This window comes from Anopheles arabiensis, chromosome 3 (genome assembly GCF_016920715.1).
Source record: "Anopheles arabiensis isolate DONGOLA chromosome 3, AaraD3, whole genome shotgun sequence".
NCBI lineage: Eukaryota > Metazoa > Arthropoda > Insecta > Diptera > Culicidae > Anopheles > Anopheles arabiensis.
Window position 1 is genome coordinate 31491282 of NC_053518.1, and position 19684 is coordinate 31510965.

General features: G+C 47.8%; 2 protein-coding genes and 1 long non-coding RNA gene across 3 annotated transcripts; 1 reads left to right on the forward strand and 2 right to left on the reverse strand.

Annotated features, from left to right (window-relative positions):
- Positions 1–16: 16 nt before the first annotated feature.
- LOC120901957 (mitochondrial carrier protein Rim2) lies at positions 17–17282 on the reverse strand. Its single transcript, XM_040310349.1, has 6 exons — positions 16222–17282; positions 7379–7655; positions 6070–6269; positions 5705–5972; positions 3900–4156; positions 17–3797 (listed from the first exon to the last, which is right to left on the reverse strand). The coding sequence occupies exons 1-6, from the start codon at positions 16266–16268 to the stop codon at positions 3668–3670; spliced, it is 1179 nt and encodes a 392-aa protein (XP_040166283.1). The 5' UTR covers positions 16269–17282; the 3' UTR covers positions 17–3667.
- Positions 9624–11150, forward strand: LOC120901958. Its single transcript, XR_005739350.1, has 2 exons — positions 9624–10421; positions 10481–11150. It is a non-coding gene; the product is annotated as an uncharacterized LOC120901958 (long non-coding RNA).
- Positions 17283–17791: 509 nt separating the features above from the next.
- Positions 17792–19612, reverse strand: LOC120903467 (V-type proton ATPase 21 kDa proteolipid subunit-like). The gene is made up of 3 exons (XM_040312907.1): positions 19479–19612; positions 18606–19395; positions 17792–18530 (listed from the first exon to the last, which is right to left on the reverse strand). Exon 2 carries the CDS (start codon positions 19381–19383, stop codon positions 18757–18759), a length of 627 nt encoding a protein of 208 aa, XP_040168841.1. The 5' UTR covers positions 19384–19395; positions 19479–19612; the 3' UTR covers positions 17792–18530; positions 18606–18756.
- Positions 19613–19684: the final 72 nt, after the last annotated feature.

The following is a 19684-nucleotide window of genomic DNA, read 5'->3' on the forward strand; positions in this document are numbered from 1 at the left end:
TGTATAACATAAAACATTATTATTTTTGATTAACTTTATTCATATGTATATAGTAATTCCTTTCAATAAGAAAAAAGACTATAGAAAACAAAATAACATCATGTTTCGAATAAACACTTACTCCGAATTTCACTGCCTGTTTTCTTCCTCTTTGTTTTTCGTGCGTTAAATTTTTGTTTGTTCTTTTTTTCTCATTTTTTCTCATTCTTTTTTGTTTTCTTTTCTTCATCTACAAGCTATAACTCGGTTTCGCATATGATACCTTCTTACACTACAATAATGCTTTCTTGTATACAGTGTACTAAATATATTAATTGGGGGGATTGGAGGGGGTATATGTGTATAGAGATATTGTTGTATCCAATAAAACGTAAACCGATACCCGATCGAAGGCTCTGACTTCCATTGTAAAGCAACACATTTAGCTTCCATCCTTGCAAGCGACGCGGACAAGTTGCTGCCGCCATGTGTCGCTGGCTGGTGGCGTAGTAAACGCAATTCGCGCACAACACATGAGACCCGCCACAACTTCCCTTGCGCACCCACAAATTAGTTGCTGCAAATCCTTCCGCATAAGCACATAAGTATGTTTCGTTGATTGGGATTATGTTTCATTGCTGTGTGTACTTGTTGTTTCTACCGTTTTAATTTGTTTATGCGTTTCTGCTATTCAGGTTAACTTGTGTTTCACAGGGACATTGCATCTCATTTCATAAACACTGTTTTCTTGTGTGTCTTGTGGCTAGTTTTGTGACTAATTGCCCAACCTAATGCTTGGAGCATTAACATTGCCTGCTAAATATCGCATATCGCATCGCATCGTTCACTTTACACTGCTGTCTTTAGACACACTTCGTCACTTGCTGCTACATTTGTGCGAATTAAAGTGATTATGGCTCATATATAGCTTGTACTCTACGTTATTAAGTCTTGCGCTGCTACAGCAATTCGGTAATTATTGTTTTGTTACATCATCATTGCCACCATTCTTTAACAGGAGGGCGCCATTACCATGCATTCGTTCAGATTTTGCTGGCAAATAGCCGACTTTGGGCCGACAAATGGGCAACTGTTGCCGTGGGAGCAAGGGGGACACAACGTTCGTTCATACACGCCACCAAAAAAATGAAGAACATCCAACCAGACCAACGTCAAACCGGATTACGCCATCCAAATGCATCGTCCGAGGTGCGCTAACTCATTAGGGTAGGTCGAAACAGTATGTAGGAGAGTGTTATTAGTTCGTGCCACAAGGGATAAGACTAACCAAGCGGTCTGTGTTTTCTGTACTTTGATTTGGCACATCATTTATAATTTTGGGTAATTGCAAACGGTTGATCGGAAAACAGGTTGTTTACTGAGGAAAGATGTTTGTCGGGCAAATATATATATCCCTTGCTATAGCAATATAATAGGCCTCTCCTGTATGGTTTCAAAGGTTTTGTTGACAGTCTTTCCGGCGCTGTCGGAGACACTGACTCTTCTTTTGCTGTTGCTCTCGGATGACCCGATACTATTTTTAAAACACTCATTATGGTGGTGTGTATGCTCATTTTTCTTGCTTCACTCAAGGCGCATACACAAACACAAACTCGCGCAACCAATGCGCATTAATCGACCATGTCGCCCGGTCTGCATACCGTCGGTTGTTGTCATTTTTTCGTTGACGCCTTTCTGAACGAACCACGCAGTAGTAATGGACCTCCTTTCCCTCACCCTGTTTCTTGCCAACAAACCTTCATCAAATAACATTCATCATTCCAAATGGCGAATGGCGATTCGTTGCACTTGATAGGATTTAAAGACCTTCCATCGTACGACTCGAAGCGTGACTCATTTTGGTATTTCCGGACTAAGTTTGTTGCCCTTTAGTTGTTTGGCTTCTTTCACAAACTACCAGCTACATGTATGGGAGGGCTGCTAGAGTAAATACATTGTTTTCTGCTGCTGTTGTTATGACGAACATTTGCTCTTTCTCTCTCTGTGTATAGAGGAACCGCTGTTCGCTTATTTCTACAGACCATATTGGCCAAGGAAAAACAATTCTATTTGTACTGCTATTTACTGCGCTGGCTTGTGCTGCTGTAGCTTATTTCAATGGCCTTCGTCTGTCTGACTGCATTTAGCAAATCAGTTTTACAAATCGCAAACGCACTTTCAACATTCTGCCACAATTAACATAATTGTTCGAAAATGGCATAGCCGTTCGCACCTTTTCCCTCTGTTCCACTGAAAATATATGGAAGATTTTGAGCGAATTTCACCCTGCTTCTATAGGCCATCTCCCACATACACACAGTACAATTGACACTGATTCGAAACCAAACAAACAAAAAACGGTAAAGTAGCGCTTCACGCGATTGGAATTCTCTCACGGCGCTTTCGCGTTCGTAAAATCGGTACTGAAGCGGGATTGAGTTTTGACAAAAATTAATATAATTTTCCTTGAACTCTCTCTCTCACTCCCTCAACGCTTGCGAAATCTGTTCCCCGTTAAACTTTCGTATTTGGACTTTTCACGTGATCGTCGTATCTCCGCTCACCTGAAAAGGGAAAGTACGAAAGCAAGGAAAACATCTCCTCGACACGTCTCTACTACTCCTTGAAGGGTTCCTGGTAGTGTGAAAATAAAACAACAAAACAAGACCCTACTCACTAATACAACTAAGCTTTCGTTACTACACACTATGGCTACACAAGTTTGGGGGTGTTGGGTGAAGGGGAAAAAACAAACCCTACGATCAAGAACTGTAAACCGCAATCGTATTAACGAAGCGCATATACCTTCCCTAAAGCACTGCAGCATTAACAAACAAAACAAATAAACGAAAAATTTAAACGTAAAACCAATCTCAGCTTTGATTTCTTTGATTCCGTTTCCAGCATATGCGCGCATCATACGTACAATCAGTCTATGTAGGATGAAAGGGGCGGTTCACCACGAGCTTTGATGGCGGGGCGAACTGCTCCCTTTCTCCCGTGTGTGAGTCTACTAGTCTAGTTCTATTATGTTCCGGTTTGCTTCTCCATGTGTAGCAAAAATTCATTTTGTTTCCCTCTCTTCAACGCCTTTTGTATGCCTTCTTTTCGTTACACCTGTCTGTGCTTCTCCTTTTCCCACCCAAAAAACGCCCTGTTGGCGAGTCCCCAAAATGTGCATAAATACTCGTATTATGTATATATATATATCTGCGCTAACCATACTCTGTAGTTAGTGTAATGTTTCGTCCCTTCTCCTTTTCCAAGTGCTAAAATTCTACGCTTTGTTATCGGCAAAAAAACTTACGTGCTAGCAAAAACCACAGTAATATCATCCCTTCCCTAGACCTTACAGATCCACGAAGAAATCACAAATACAATGCACAATCAATGCAGGGCTGTCGGTGCCCACCGGTTCCACCTGCTCGGCCGTGGCGCCAACCGCCATCACGACAATGGGCGGTTGCTGCTGTTGTTGCTGCTGCTGGTCGATGGAAGCGGCAACCATTGTGCTGCGTGTGGTGTCCACCAGCGAGGCCAGAGCGGTTGAAAGCAATGCCAACGAAGGTGGAGGTAAGGCGTCGTCCTCCTGCAGCAGAAAATTACCACCATCGACGGTTGCGTCTTCCCGCAACACCAGCAGCTGCTTCCCATCGTGGGGCGGCGGCTGAAGCCCCGTGACCGGATCTCAGTTGCCCGCCCCAGTCGGCAGCAGACTAGCGCTGGCCGGGTTGGTCAGCACATACACGACGGCCTCGTAGGTGGCCATCATGATCGCGGTGTTCGGGATCTGTCGTACCAGCTGCGTTCCCAGACCGCTGATAGTTTTAAAAATGGGAAAAACCAATAAAAAACGATCATTAGTTTCGTCAGGATCGATCAGCCTTGCCTCATGCCACGCGCTGCGCGATTTCACTTACCGGTAGAGGCCGGCTTTGCCTTCCTCCTTCCAGACGGTCAGCAGCGTCTGCCAGAAGTTGCGGTACTTGTTCCCCTCCTCCCGGAGCCGGGTGCGGGCGACCTCGTGCGGGTACGCCACTACCGATGCGATCGTCTTGGACGTAGCACCGGCCGCCATGAACTCCAGGAAGTCGCGCGACGTTTTTCCACCCTCGCCAGCAGCGGCGTCACCAGATGCAAGGGCCTTCGCTGCCGGGGATGACTGGCGTAGCTCAAGCTAGATTCAGGGAAGCGAAACAAGGGAGGTGGAAAAGTCGGGCGGTTAGTTCGGTTTGATGTTCCGTGGTCGCGCAACCAACTCTCTTCTGCGGCAACGCTCAAACGTTGCCGTGTAGCTTCCAGGGACGTATTGCGCCGCTCTTCGAAACTCTTGCAACCACTTTAAAAGAGTAGAACAACGTGTCCCATACAAGGATGGGGTTCTCTCATTCTGTGAAAGATGTGTTTCGTGTCGGTGGATGCATGTAAAGTGTATTTGGTCGTGTTGTGGACAACAGTTTCGAAGAGAGCTGGCTCCCCACGTCCCAGCTCAGAACAGATGGTAACGTTAGGCGGGTGTGTGGTGAGCAAAGGGGGCATATGTGTGTTTACAGGCATATGATATTAGTAAAGTAAATGTTAAATAAGTAACTTGTTTTCGCGTCTGAGTTTGCGCCTCGAACACGCAAACGCACGCAGTGGGGAAGGATTATAACATTCAGACTGACACACGGGCGCTATCGAGTGTGATGATGAGAGGCGGTTCTGAAATGGTACGAAACGATTACGTGCGCCCTTATATGTGGCAAAAGACGGTGGATGATGATATTTGTTTTTGGAATTTAATGTTGCTGTTTTGGGGTGTAGACAGCCGCCAGCCACCGGCACGGGGGACACCGTCAGAGCGTGGAAGGAAATGTATGTATCGTTAGTATCGTGCTTTGTGAATTATTCCAAACAGTTCCGCCAATTGCTTCGTAAAGTAATTTTCTATTAAAATGTTTTGTTGTTTTAAATTTTCTCTAACGGAATTTCCCTCCAACGATCTCAACAGTATCCTGCCGCCCCTGGACAACTGGGCGCTACCACCCATAAAGACAACGATACCTTGGCCCAGTGCGGTTGGGACACAAGTCGGGAGAGGAAGCCAGAGCACGCGCAGGAGGCGATGTTCTTCGTTGCTTTTCCTCGCATTTTCCTCTATCAATCAGTTTTTCCTTCCCATCTTTTTCTCCCTCTCACCCCCTCTCTTTCTCTCCCTCCCTCCTCTGTCTGTCTGATCGGATCGGGGAGGGGGTGGGTCACCGCAGCTTCACGTACGAACGGAAAGCCCTCTCGACCTACAAAACCATGACGGAGTGTGTGTATAGGAGGAAATTTAAATGCGCTGAAACAATTTACCGGAGATCTCTTACGCTTGGGTTTTTCTTTTTCTTTTTGCACACCAGACTCTATATGCGCGTACGGAATCCGTCGCCAACTCATACTTCTTCACCATCTCTCGCTCTCTGTGAGGATCTCTGGTACGGAGTTTCGGTCACATCCGTTTTCTATCTTACACATCGCTCTCGCGCATCTTAGCATGCACACATCACCATCATCATGAAAACCACGCAAACAATGACATGAACAACACACACACACAACACGACACGACACGATGATGGACGACGAGGACGACGCCACTGGATGAGCGCGAGCGGACAATGCGAACGGACTGAAGTGGAAAGAGAAGTGGCATTTTTTTGATGCGAGATTTAAGGGGAGCCGGCGGCTCGATACGTACCAGTTTCTTCTTCAGAGCCTCGTAGATGACGAAGTGGATCACCGTCTCGGAGATGCCGACGTAGCTGGCCGTGATGCCCTTGTAGAAGCCGCGGACGCCCTGCGACTCGTAGATGCGCCGGACGCATTCGCCCACCGTCATGCGGGCATTGCTGTCCAGCTGCATGCGCGTCTTGATGAACCATATCGGGTTGGTGGCGGTGGACGAGACGAACCCGGCGCAGGATGCGCTCAGTATGTGCACCAGCGGCGAGTTGGCCGGAATGATACTGCGCGTAAGGGAAGCAAGGAACAACGGAGAGGAAGGTATTAAATGACATGGATTTAAATGACTGTCCCCCTTCTTCCCACAACAACACAACCTACCCGACTGTGTTCAGCGAGTTCTTTGTCTTAGAGTAGGCGCAGAAGTAGATCGCCCGCGATGGCGCCACACCGACGATGTTCGGCCCGAGACCCTTGAACAATGCGCGCGACCCTTCGGTTTGGACGATGTGCTTCAGGCATTGCCAGATACTGATCGATTGTACCGAGGTCGACAGGCCACATTGCGGAATGGCCAGGATCTGAAAAGGGAACGTTGGGGAAAAAGAAGAGTCTTTGTTATATTTAGATGCTCGGGAAGATAAACATACGAACAAATAAGTAAAAAAAAACACATTATAAACCAACACTTCTCTTCTAGTCCAAATATTTGCTCTCCCCAATGCTGTGGAGATAAAACATCCGCATGTCATAAACACAATGTCGCACACACCGTGTCACAGACACAACAATGTTATGCAGAGCCAAGTATTCGCTCGCATTCCTCCGCCAAGGACTATTTTTGGAATCATTGATTGGTAATTTTCCACTGCCCCAGGAATTATCTAGAACTGGACAGCCACACCAAGTGCTCTAACGCAATCTTCCTAGCGCTTCGTCGCAGCACAAAGAGTACACGAAGCGAAACAGATTGGTGGCAAAAAAAACCGCCGATAAGAACGAAAAAGGGCTCCGTCCATCCATCGTTGGCCTGACCCGTGCGAGAGGCCTAACGGTGGCATGGCCTCCCTTTTTTCACTTCCAACTAGAACGATCGCTGTCCAGTTCGAACCGGACCGATCCAGAGTGTCGGCCTGAGCCACACACATCACACCATTCTGTGATAACCGGTCGGACAGGGGATCGGATCGGGGTTGCGCTCCTCATCCGGTGTGTTTATGGTGAAAAGGTTACGTACTGGCCGGCCGCACCACTATCATCAATTGTTGTACACACGCGTTCTGAGCCGATCGTGGCTCATAAAAACCAGACTAGTAAACAAGTTGACTCTGGTTTGGATTGCCCTCTGCGGCTCCCCGGCTCCCCGGAGGGAGTGCATTACAACAATCATGCCTGCCTGCCCGCCTGCCTGCCTGTCAATCCGTAATCCAGCAGAGATTATGCAACTCGAGTGTGTAACCGCAACGTGCACTATTAGATTCCGCTTCCAAAGTACAATCGGAAACTGGATTGGTGTGCAATCCACGGGTACACACGCGCGCAGCCTTTAGCCGGTACAACCCGGTTAGCCGAGTTCGACCATGGACCTTCTCTCTAACCGTGTCGCTTCGTTTCGGTGTCACGGCATGATCGTCGTACCAGGCAAGATCGAACCAGTTCATCTCTAATCTTCCTCACTCAAAAAACCTACCGAAGGACGACGCCGGGTCAGGATCGTGCTAGCGCATACTCGTGACTGCTGATGGCGGGCGGCACTGTGGTGCCGATCGGCTGCGGACGATGCGCTGTTGACAGTGGCGGACACGTGGCGTACGTGATGATGGTCGGTCAGTTTCCCGCCATCGGCAGCGAGCGCAGCTTGTCTAGTGGACGCGGCCGCATGGATGAACGACGAGGACGAGCTTTGCAGGCGCGTTTTTACCACCTCCAACGGACATGTCACTACGGCGCCAGCAGTACCAGCGATACTGGAAAAGGAAAGGAGCGAAAAAAAAAATAAAACATTAGAAATGTTAGTTTAATAAAGAGCGAGAGCGCATCTTTCGACAGTCTTAAAAGGGAAGGTTGTTTTTTTGCTTTTAGTTTTCTTATCATTTGTAAAATAGTTTGCTTGCAAGGTTCAATTCCGGACGTAACTGGATTCCGTTTTTCCAAGTTATTTGTTTGCATCATGCCTTAATTACGGCTCCCGTTGATGACACGCTACAAAACACACACACGAGAGTTCAACTTCAACCGAAATGCGTCACATCAGACACTCCCGTCACAGAAAAAATAGAAAGAAAATCTAATCAGCCCTTAGCACCCCGCCAGTGGCGGCGAAACTGTACTGGGGGATTGTGCGAAAGCCACACAAAAAAAAACGGCGCAGTCCTCTAATTCTTTTACGTCCCACGGCAAAACTGACAGCCGGTCATCACTATCAGCATTCCTTCTGGGTGAGAGCGCAGTGTGTGAGTGTAGATTTGCCTTTTCCGTTGTGTGCGCAATCGTCGTCACTGTCTAGGCGAAAACACCGATCAATCAATCATATGGCGGGCTTGTTCAACAAGAGGCAGAAGCAATTGAAGCAACTTCACTCTCTATTCCGCTCGAAAGCGAACAAAAACGACGACGGAGAAGCCTGGGTCACACCACCCCTATTCTCTGTTTTTAGGCCGTGTAGTAACCCAAAGATCGTCATCATAAATAGACTCATCCCACCACCATGCCGTGCCATGCCGCCGAGTTCGATCGATTGATTGATACGCCTCTGCGCCAGATGATCCTCGATGCGCATCAACAACAACATCAACCGCATGCGCCACACAGCCCTTCTCCGCATGACTCGCGCTCAAACCAGTTCGGGCGCAGTTTGCGTACCGGTTTAAGCTGCCCTTTTTTGCAACCCACACACACACATGATCGAGTTGCCTGATCGGGCATGATCAATGACAGAATCGACCAGAACCATGATGATCGACACCGAAAGCCCGCAAAGCACACAGAGACACGGTACGCGATTCTAATTCCGGACCGCGTTTCGCGAACCGATCAGGCCGCGCTAAAAATAACGTGCAAAAGCTTCAGGCACAGGCGCATGATTATCGCCGACCAAATGCCCATTTAAAAGATGACATTTTTGCTCTTTCGACGTTTGCTGCTCTCCTGATTTTTACATAAGCGAGCGCGCGCCCGGGCGAGACAGCAGAGAGAGAGTAGTTGTTCTGTGCCGCTTATCTGTGTGTCGTTTGCCCGTACACACACACACAGACCCGTACTTTCCAACGGGTAGAATTGCGAGATGAAGTCCTTTCTTTCTTTCGTAACACTCACACGCTGCCCCTGCTGCGCTTCTTTAATCTCTACTTCCTACGCGACCGACGCAGGTGGCTTACGTGACACCAAGCCGAGTTCCAAAAGCCCCCTCCCCCCGGCTTCCTCATATCACACCACTTTTGCCCCTCCGTGCTAAATGTGCAGTATGTCATTGCAGCAAAAAAAGGTCATTACACACCCGCTCCTACCTTCCCCCATCCACTTCCGCTTCCCCTACTTTACCACTTACCTGGCGGCAGAGGGGAGAGATTTTCAAATACAAATAACAACGGCCTCTCGAGCACAGCAACGATAAGGGTGGGACGACCTCGCAAATTATCATGACAACTGCCCCCCCACACGACTGAAGCCCGAGAGATTGGAGATGCGTTTTTATGTGCCCTCTTCTTCTTCTTCTATCACCCCCCGTTGAACCATCATTCATCAAATTTTGTGGCAAGTAATGGTTTGTTTTTGTTTTCTTCGTTTTGCTGCAGGTTTTGGCTCGTTTTTTCAGGTGCTAGTAGGCGATGCTGGTGGTGGTGGGTGTGGTTGCATTTCGCTACGAGCGTTTGCAATTTACAAACCCTGCGGCCAAATGGCAATCAAAGCAGTCGAGGTAGCAGCGTTGGCGTACACAACAATAATAAAAAATCACGATGTTGTTTGCGCGTCTACCATGAGAATATCACAACAGGAAGCAGTACGGGCGCCGCCATTACTATAGAGCTCAACTCGGCCTCAGAGGGTTGTGGGAAGGACGACGGAGGCCTACTACACACTACTACAACAACCGAAACAAAACAAACATTGCACCATTCCACCACCGGGGGGGGTAGGATGCTCAAACCCGCTAAAAGGAATAAGAAGAACGAATTCCCCTGTGCGAGATTACTTAAAGAAACATAAATCTACACAATTCGCGCCTCTCGAAATAACCCAATTAATGGGGGGTATGTGATAAAAACCCGACATGCAACATGTGAGCGAAGCGTGATCGACACACACGAATGGACACGAAGAAGCACGTTCTTCTATGAGAGCAGTGGGATGCGAGGGGTGTCCCCACAAAGTGTCTGCCACCTATTGCACACCGGCTGTAGCGGATTTGTTTAGCATTTTTAGCATGTCTTCTCTCTGTACGGTGATGTGTCAAATCCAACACTCGCTATATATAACGACTTTTTTTTTATAAATATATTTTTACTTCTCTTGCTCATCCAATCTCACACCCCCCAAGAAGATCGGTGTGCAAGCTCGGCAAAGGGAGGTGCATGTGTCTGTGAGACTATGTGCATCCGGCGAAACCGTGTCCACTCTGTACAGCGCAGCAAAATAAGTGCCAAACGAGTAAGAGCAAACGATCAAAAGTGACAGTGATCTGCCCTTTTCCTCTCTCATCCAATCCAAACGTTCCGATTCAAACAAGCTGATCGGTTGGTTTGTTGCGTCCGTCGTCCTTGTGCGTGTTTCTTATTTTAGTTTTCTCTTTTAGTTGCAGAACACAGAACAGAAGGCGCGACACGGACGGACACACGTCGGCGGCAGTTTTGCCATCGACCTTTGAACAGAGCGCGAGAAAGTGTTGTGTCTTGAGATGGTGAAAGAAAGGAATTCACAACACAGCCATTGCTCCTTCCCGGCTTATCTTCCTTCCTCTTTATTACTCACTGTCTGGTGCAGTGAGCTTGATTTTATGTGAATCATCTCCGTACTGATATAAAAAAACCCTTTTTTTTTCCTCTTATATCCATGTCTATGCTCCAAGAGATCCCTATCCCTTTATCATCGAGCCTCTATCATCTCGTCTCATGCGTAGTTGCGTTAGTGAGCACAAAGGTTATACAAACGGTAACACATATACGAAGCCATTTCGATCCCACAAGCGCGTACGAATTGTTCCACGGCAGCAGCACAAAAAAAAAGTAATAACTACCCTTAATCAGAGCCAACACTTTGTCTTATCACAAAATGGGAAAATAAGAGCAGCGAGGAAAGATATCACACACACCCTGGCTAAAGCCCTGGGGCTGACTGGACAGGTCACACAGGCGCTCCAATTGCAATATCTTATCTTATCGTGGCAATAAAATGTTAAATAAATGAAAGATGTTAAGCAATGGAACAGAGTAAAACCAGTGTACCTATCACACAGTACCACACGATGAGGCTGATAACAGCACATCAAATGTACACCACAGGCACACACTCACAGGCAGGGAAGTGCGCACAAGAAAATTGTAGAAAATCGTCTGTTTTTCTTGCGTCAAGAAACTATTAAAAATAGTTCTTTCTCTAGTCATATCAAGGACGGGGATAGAGAGATAGGGCAAAAGACATATCAAAACATATAAAGCAGTACCGGTAGGAGAGGAAAAAACACAAACTATCGATCAAATATAAGAGCAACGTCAACTACTAGTTGGAAAGTTCGTGAAGGTTCTCGCCAAGGTCGTGAGGGTCTGCTGCTGCTACGGTTTAGAATTATTCATGAGCATCAGCAACAAATTGGACACTGTCACGGAATGTGAACAATGATTTAAATCGTTCCTAAAGAAAGACTTTTACATGAGACATGTTTGATCAATAGATGGACATTTGCAGATAGCGGGAGGATTCACTTTCATCAGCTCACCTTTCATGGCCTTTGGACCCTCTCCCTCTCACTCTCTCTCGGTCCTGGTCCCCCACCTTATCTCCCCTCAAGATTGTCTACTTTTGGGAATAGGACACGACACATGCCATGTCCATAACACACTTTATTTATTCATTGATTAGCGTTCAATGTGTCGTACTGTTATTTCCATCCCAAAATTGATGCCCAAAACCAGGTGCCTATCAATCTACAACCAGTGAGTCTTCCAATGTGCTAATGATATTAACCAGTTTCGTGAGGCTCAAATTCCAGATTGAACTATTGTTCGTTCCGCGATTTTACGCGCCCGCCAATGAGCAATGCAAACAGAAATACATTCTAAGTCGTAACAAAAGGTTTCAAAGTATTACTTTTCCCTATCGCATTGTGTGGTTGGTGCTGGAGATGTTACATTGACACGTACCTCAGCTCCTCCGCACACGTAATGTTGTACTAATAAAGCTCAAAGATAATTGTCGTTGACCTGCCACACTCTACACTGCAAACATGATGCACACACCAGGCGCGAATGGCGCAGTAGTTGCGAGGCTTCCCTCTTTCTCTCTCTCTCTCGTCTTTCCCTGGAGGAGGCTGATTTTTTCCCCGACTTCCGGCAAGAGAGGCTGGCGCCCTCGTGCTGTGCACACACACGCGTTCCGTCTGTACAGTCTGTCAATTTGCATACGATCGATTATGAGCTTAATCAATATCAGGCGCGTCAGACATCTTTTTTTTTCTTCGTCTTCTGCTGCTAGCAAGTGGCAGGATGTCGCGTGGAAATGTTTCTACAGCTCTACATCCCGAGTAGCAAGGCACAGCAAGGCCGCTCTTTTGTTAGCACGTGCTAATTGTAACGTATCGTACAGCCTACTGCGACCGCTTCACCCTTAGAAGGGTGCGATCTACAAATAGAAGAAATCCACCACCTCGCAGTAGGCAGCAAGAGGGTATTGCCTCATCCATCCCCAGTGGCTTTGCGCTAAGTAACTGGAGGGCTTAACGGTGGCGCGTACAAGTAAAAAGTGACACTTCACTTCACCACTGCTATCTATTGAAAATACCCCCCTATATAGATCGTGCATGCACGCGGAGTTCCGGTTAATACTGGAAATTTCTCTGCCCTCGGTGTGATTGGAAGAAAACATTGGAAGAAGCAGAACGATTTCCGTTCCTTTCAGTTCTTATCAATCCCGTCGAGGGGTCACGACTGACCCCTGTGTGTGTACTGGTTCGAATCGGGCTGGTGGCGGCAGTAAGATTCCTCCTTCCATTCCACCGTGCTTTCGTCAAAAGGAGGCTGGAACTTGTGGCCCTGTGGCGGCGCGCTGGGCTCGGCCTCCACAGTGCTGCCCAAATTTCGACGAATCAGAATGAGGTTTGGCCTTTTTTGCCGGCGTAGCGATTCCAACCAATCGTGGAAGAAGCTGTAATCTGCATCTTCCGACAGACAGAGCGCCCAGGGGAAAGGCAACTTTTGTGGTAAACAATTATTTTCCAACCTTAATCTCCGGACACACACGCGTTCCATAATGTACGCGGCATGTATATTCCGTGGAGTGTGTATTTTTGGAACACACATCGATTTCACCGGAACGGACGTCATTCGGACGGCAGCAGCAGCAGCACCACCGATCAGACCATGGGCCGCGGAAAGGTCGGGACCTATTTGCTATTTATTACTTCTGAAGAGTCATTTACTTTGTTTGTCCAGTCCACTGCCTGTATAGCGCCCTGTGTGCTGTGTCTGTGCGTTTGTGTTCGCTTTATCAAGTTCTGTTCTATCGCAGGCCCATCCTCTGGTCGGCAAAGACAACGCAATTATCAGTATTTTGGACATAAAAATAAAACCTATGTACCAAACAGCCGACCAGAGACGGTGATGGTGGTGGTGCCTTTTCCCCCCTCTGGCTCTTTTTTGCTCTGCTTTCTGGGGTTTCTGGCCACCAGAAAGCAGCAAACGGGAAAACGTGATTTGTTGAACCGGTTTGCAGTGGTTCGGGAGATTGTGGTCGCCGCCGCCGGTTTCGACATTTGAGCGATTTGATGCGATGTGTCGGCAAGCAACCACACACTAGACACACACCTTACCTTCAGGACCGCCTTTGTGACTGCATTTCGAGGCACATCACACCACCAACCAAGTGCCGTCCATTTCCGTATGCAACGCTCTGCCGTGTGCTTTGTGCAAGGTGATCAAGCGAGAAGAGAGATGGAGATATTGCGACAACGAAAACACACACACTTGATCCAATTAAAAGCAATGAAAACGGATCAAAACAACAACCGCCGAATTCCTCTCTCGAGGTGCGTGTTCGTTTGTTTTTCACAAAAGAAGCAGAAAACATGGCAGAAAAAAGAAGATCGAATGAACTTTGCTCGCCCAGGGCCCCCGTGGAGGCCCTTCACGTTTGTGGTGGGGAGGAGGAGGAGGCAGTTCTATTTTTAGCTCCCCGTTCGCATATCCAATCGTGGTGCTGGTAGTAGTAGTAGTGGTAGCAATACGCGAGAGGGTGCGTTCACGCATACCGCCCTGCCCTACGCGGACACGATCGCCGTTGATCGTGAGGGGTTGTACAAAAACATGGCGCCGTGGCCGTTGCAACCACGTTCTCGTCTCCCGTGTCACACACACACACACTCGCAAGTACGCTATCTCACTCATTCGTGAGGTAATTTCATAATTCTGAATCTGCTGCTGTGTGCGGTTGGTTTCGCAAACCGAGCGCGTAAGAATACTAATCAACGTGTCACGAGAGCACACGGTGGCGGTGGCGTTGGCACGAGACCGCTGCCTTCGCACGCCGAGGACAACGTAATGGCGAGGGCGGCGCAGCCGTCTTTCCTTCCTGAGCAATAAAATATAAGCAGTCAACCCCCATAGACTGGAGGATGTGTTCATTGAAGCGAGCTTGAAGTCGAATAGAAATAGCAGTGCGTGGCCGCTGTGGGGTAAACAACTCGCAATGAACAGTTAATTAAGAGACCCCCCCCCTCCTCAATGTGATAAGATATCGCATACAATGAGCTCTGCGATATTCATGGGGACATTTCGATTGGAATCAGTAAAATGGTACAGTTTCTGCGATGATTTTGCACAAAAGAGTGCGCTTCAACAACTCCCCTATTTAGTCACATCTTCAAAAAAGCCGTTGTTGCATTTCAAATCCTTCCAAATGCTATTTAAAGCTGCTCGCGCGTTTTGAGAGGCTGACATAATTGCAGCACACCCGGCCACCAAATAACTCGTGACCTAATGACCAGGATTTCCAAAAACGGCCGATACCGGCGGTAAACAACCTTCCATTACATCACCAACAACATGTATCTAATAACCTTCGGCGTATCAAATAGCGCATTTAGCTTCTACCGTACTCCTCCCCGCTTGCCTCCTCGCCCCTTCTTGCGGATTTTGGATTGCATATACCGAGTACCGTGTTTTGGCCGCGTCGTAGTAGTGTAAGTGTTAGGTCGATATGTTTGGCAGAAGCGGGACATTTAGAAGCGATTGCCGAATGCATGCTGCTCGCAGCCAGTTCGATGCAGTTTTCTGGAGGTATACAACAATAGCCACCAAACTCCGGCCGGTGTATCAAGTTCAAGGTCAATGGATAAAATTGCGTCTCAAATAATCGCAATTGCTCTGTTGTGATCTTTCCTTCTCGCTCTCTCTCTCCGCAAGGGTAGCATGCATCCCTCTCGCTCCTGTGTTCCATGATACACGCCGCAACGGAGATGGCGTATTAGAAGCAGCAGCGTCGTCACTCCGAATGTGCTGCAGCAGCAGCGCCACGACGCTTGCCGGTGTGCGGTTAAATCAAGATACACACGACACACCACTCATTCCAGCCAACGGAGCAGCCATCATTAAAAAATGCATCAGCTCTACCGGTTTGTTTTATTGGAAGCTAAAAATAACCACAATGTGAAACAATATGCATGAGTGGTAAATGGCGCTTGTAAAGGGCCGAGTGGGGTAAACAAGATACGGTGCAAAAAATAGACCTTCTTCCCCCCTGGAACTCCCGGCTCAAGCCCTTCTGCCCGACGATGGTTGCGCATTATTGCGTCGCAATTTATATCCGAAACCGGGCGCTTCTCCCACCACCCGTTTTTTTTCTGGAGCCCAAAATCAAACCCGTTCCGAAAGGGCCGTTCGGGCTGCCGAACCAGTGGACTGACTGTGTGTCGGTGCGTACGTGTCGTTTGTATCGTACGCACCACCAACCCGTATATACACGCTTCCAAAACAAAGTAGGCGAAGAGACCAGCACCGCGCCCCTCCATTTACTACACCAACCCAAAAGAGGCAAGGATGGGGAGGATGCGGGGTTTGGGGGCAAAGTAGTCCTCACGCATACCAGTGTAACCAAAGCAAGCATTGGTGTGTTGTCCGTAGGCACACGCAGCAGGGGGAATGCACTTTCCCCATTTGCATAGTTGCACAGCTAATTGCATCTTGGCACTATTGCGGGATAGATGGATACACTTTTCGCGTGTGTATGTGTGCATGTAGGGGATTTTTTTTTGTTTCTTTCTAATCTGTAATGCAAATCAAACCCGTTTGAAAACGCAAGCAAAAGCCCATCGAGTGGTGTACTTACCCTCCGGCGAATAAGTGAATGAAGGATTCCCGGTCACGCTGTGACATAATTTATCGGCAATGACGGCTGTAGCGAAGATTGGTGTGCCTTCCTGGGGGGCTGCCTCTTATCGTTTTCGTGCAAACAGGGGGAAAAAGTGCTACAATGCTATGTGCACACACAAAGTATCTGGCCCTTTTTTGTAATGTTTTTTTTTTTCGTTTCTCTTACCCACACACACACACACAAACACCGTGTCACACACCGTTTCTATGGAGTTCGCACACGCACACGAGCGTACCACTTCTCTCCTGCTCTCCGTGCTCTCTCCCTGAGCAAAATGGAAAGAAAAAAAAACGATTCGCTCTTCTTCTCTGCCGACCTTCTTACTCTCGTGACGAAACGATTCCGATCATTTGTGTTTGCGCTTTCACTAGCCGATTACACGCCTGATAAGGATGATCCCAATTGCAAAGGCCTCACACGCCGTTCTTTCTACGTTGCCACGGCCTGTCCGCAGCAGGCGAAAAACGCACGCCGCGCGCGATATACGCGAAGTGATGTAACGTGCGCCTTGTGCTCAGAGAACGCGTGCTTTTCGTGGGGAGGGAGGAAGGAAAGGTTGCCCTACCGGGTGTACGGGTTAGAACCGAACGAGTATTATTAATTTGTCCCGCGGTCGATGCCGGTCGGTCAATTTCGGGGAAATAATTGGCGACAACAATAATACAATCCCCTCCCTTCTGTTTCACTCCTTTTCCTTTACACGATATACGAACACACACACTAACGAATCGCAATCTACACCATACGCACGTACGCACACTCACACACAGAGCGAAGGAAAGATAAAACTATTGTGTGTCACTGCTTGAACAGAGTTAATGGTACGATAATCACTTCACCGGGGAATGGTTTCACAACAAAGAACAATTTTGAAAATCGCTTTTCACGCTTTTATATAAGTTCCAATTGTTTGAGTTTATTTTTGCTTCAATTCTTGATCGATTGCACCAATGGTAGTAACTTGCTTTGCACATCCGCACTCATTGACGTTTGGAGAGAGAATGCCTTCGCTGTCAGTTTCAACTCGGCGATTTAACCGCAGTCGCAGTCGCCGATTGTGTAGCGACAAACGGGGCCGAATGGTCCGCTTTGCTTGCAGCAGATTGAACCAGCGCTATGTGACAGCTGAGACATGCTGAGGCTGTGGTGTGCGAATTGGTACAATGTTTATGTATTTTTTAGGAAGAAAAATGCAGCCTAGCAAATTTAATTTTGTTCAAATTCACAATAAAATAAAATTTCTTTCGATCAAATATCAGTTCATTCCTTGTGGTTGTTGTTGGTGGTGGAATAATTTATAAAGGCTTTAGCTCCAACGGAGTTCTTTCGCCTCTTGAAAGTTCATTCCTTGTCTTCTTCTAATGATAAAAATGACTAATGACAGTTTTCTCTTCGAGGCCAATTAAAATGCAAAAACTTGAAGAGATGTTCCGATTAATCGAGCGATATCACATGGTTGGTTCAGATAAGATTCGAACTCTCTCATGTGTTTTGTTTCGTCAAGCTCAAATGTACGATAACGTCGTTTGGTTTGGGAGAGAACTTTATTCTGATACTCATTGCGTTCGATACATCGCATAATTCTTTGATCGATTCTCACAATTAAGCTACTTTATTAAGTTGGGGGAGAACGTTTGGGGTGGAATAATGTTTACATACATCAAGTACTTTTTCTTTGCTTTTTTGTTTATACACACTGATAATCCTTGCCCGGCAGCGCAGGAACAAGGGAGTAAAAGAGTAAGCATTGCAGGGTAACGAAACGAAACTAAAGTTTGCCATCATCGCGGACGGGCATTTACAACAATGTACAGAAGGGAAAGAAAAATACAACAACTGTTGGCGCGGTAGGAGGGGGAAGGTGGTGATGATCGGTTTCTATTCCTCCCATTTCCGGTTGTTCTCGTCCTTCTCCTCTTCTTATCAGGCAGAGCAGAGCAGCACGGCGACAGGTGGTGACGGAAATTGGTGGAGAAATTGTTGTCGCCGCCGTCTGTGGAACCCGTCGGCCGCCACATCATTCGGCTTTGGGGAAGCTCTGGTGACACTAGCCACGGTGCATCATACTTTATATACTTGGAATGGCCAAACAGACAGTTCTGTCCTCGTGACGGTAATGGGGAGCCCCCGTCGAGGATTGGATCTAGCAAATTAAATAACAATAATCTTATAAACACATAATCATCCATGAGGGGTCCTCGCTTTTGTTTTGCTTCTTGGCCGATAGTAGGTGGCTGAATTGGTTGTAGAATACTTTTGGAATTCTGAAATAGAAAAGAGATGATTTTCTTTAATGATGCTGTACGTTGAAGATGTTCGCAATTTCTATTTCAACGTACCATTTCTCTAGGACTTCATTGATAATCTTTCGCTTTCTGGGGAGCGGGGAGCGAGACAGGTGGCAATTGTGCTTTGTGTTTGAACATACGGGTGTGTCGGGTGGTTTGCCTTCCCATTTTCTCTCTATCTCCCCCTCCACATATACACTGCTTACTCCTTGTCACCCATCTTCACCTTGGAGGTCATGTAAATACCGACGATCAAGCCAAACAGACCGATGGCGGAACCAAAGATCTCCACGATCAGAATCTTCACGAACAGGGCCGAGTTGGCGGCATCGGCCAGGGCCGCACCGGATCCAACAATACCGACTGCGATACCGCAGAACAGGTTGACCAGTCCGACGGCCAGTCCAGCGCCGAACATTACATAACCGGACATCCAGTTGTTGTTGCGGATGTTCTCGTTGGCCGCTATCGTCGACCACTTGAAGCTGTCCAGCATGCCGGACAGCACGATGGCCGTGATCAGCCCGTAGATGGCGACCGCCTCGCAGAAGATAACCGAGATCAGATTCTTCGTCTTGATGCGCGGGGCCTTTACACCGCCGCCCACGATGCTCACGCCGGTCGTGTGGATGCCCATGGCGGCACCGACGACGGACAGGGCGACCGCGAACCCGATGCCGAGGGTGGCCCACATGTACGGGGAGGTTTCCTCCAGGAACCAGCCGACGCTGACGCGCTCGCCTTTGCCCGTGAGGACATGGTACAGTATCAGTACGGTCGCGACCGATACGAACGACGTCGAGAAGATGTAACCGAGTGTGTAGCGCATGTTGGGGCCTTCCTGCGGGATACGGTAAATGGCGTTACAGATGGGGACGGACACGGCGCACCACTGCACTGGAAAATCGATCCGTTTCAACTCACTTTTGCGCGATACGGGGCACCACCAGAGTTTTGCAGCAGCAACAAATACACAAAATTTCAGTCACAAGATCAAGACGTCATATGACCGAGCAAAGAAGAAAACGACAACGAGAAAAAAAAACCACAATCCCACTGACAGTTGTCAGGTGACAGATCCCGTAAACGCTGCCATCGGCTTATCCGGGGAAAGAAATTGCGCACCATTG

Excerpts from the sequence above, each read along its gene's own strand:
- LOC120901957 (XM_040310349.1), bottom strand. The coding sequence starts at position 16,268 with ATGTCACAGCGTGACCGGGAATCCTTCATTCACTTATTCGCCGGAGG. Across the intron at positions 6,270-7,378 it reads TGACCCGGCGTCGTCCTTCG|ATCCTGGCCATTCCGCAATG; the intron begins GTAGGTTTTTTG and ends TTCCCTTTTCAG. Across the intron at positions 5,973-6,069 it reads AACTCGCTGAACACAGTCGG|TATCATTCCGGCCAACTCGC; the intron begins GTAGGTTGTGTT and ends CCTTACGCGCAG.
- LOC120903467 (XM_040312907.1), bottom strand. The coding sequence starts at position 19,383 with ATGCGCTACACACTCGGTTACATCTTCTCGACGTCGTTCGTATCGGTC.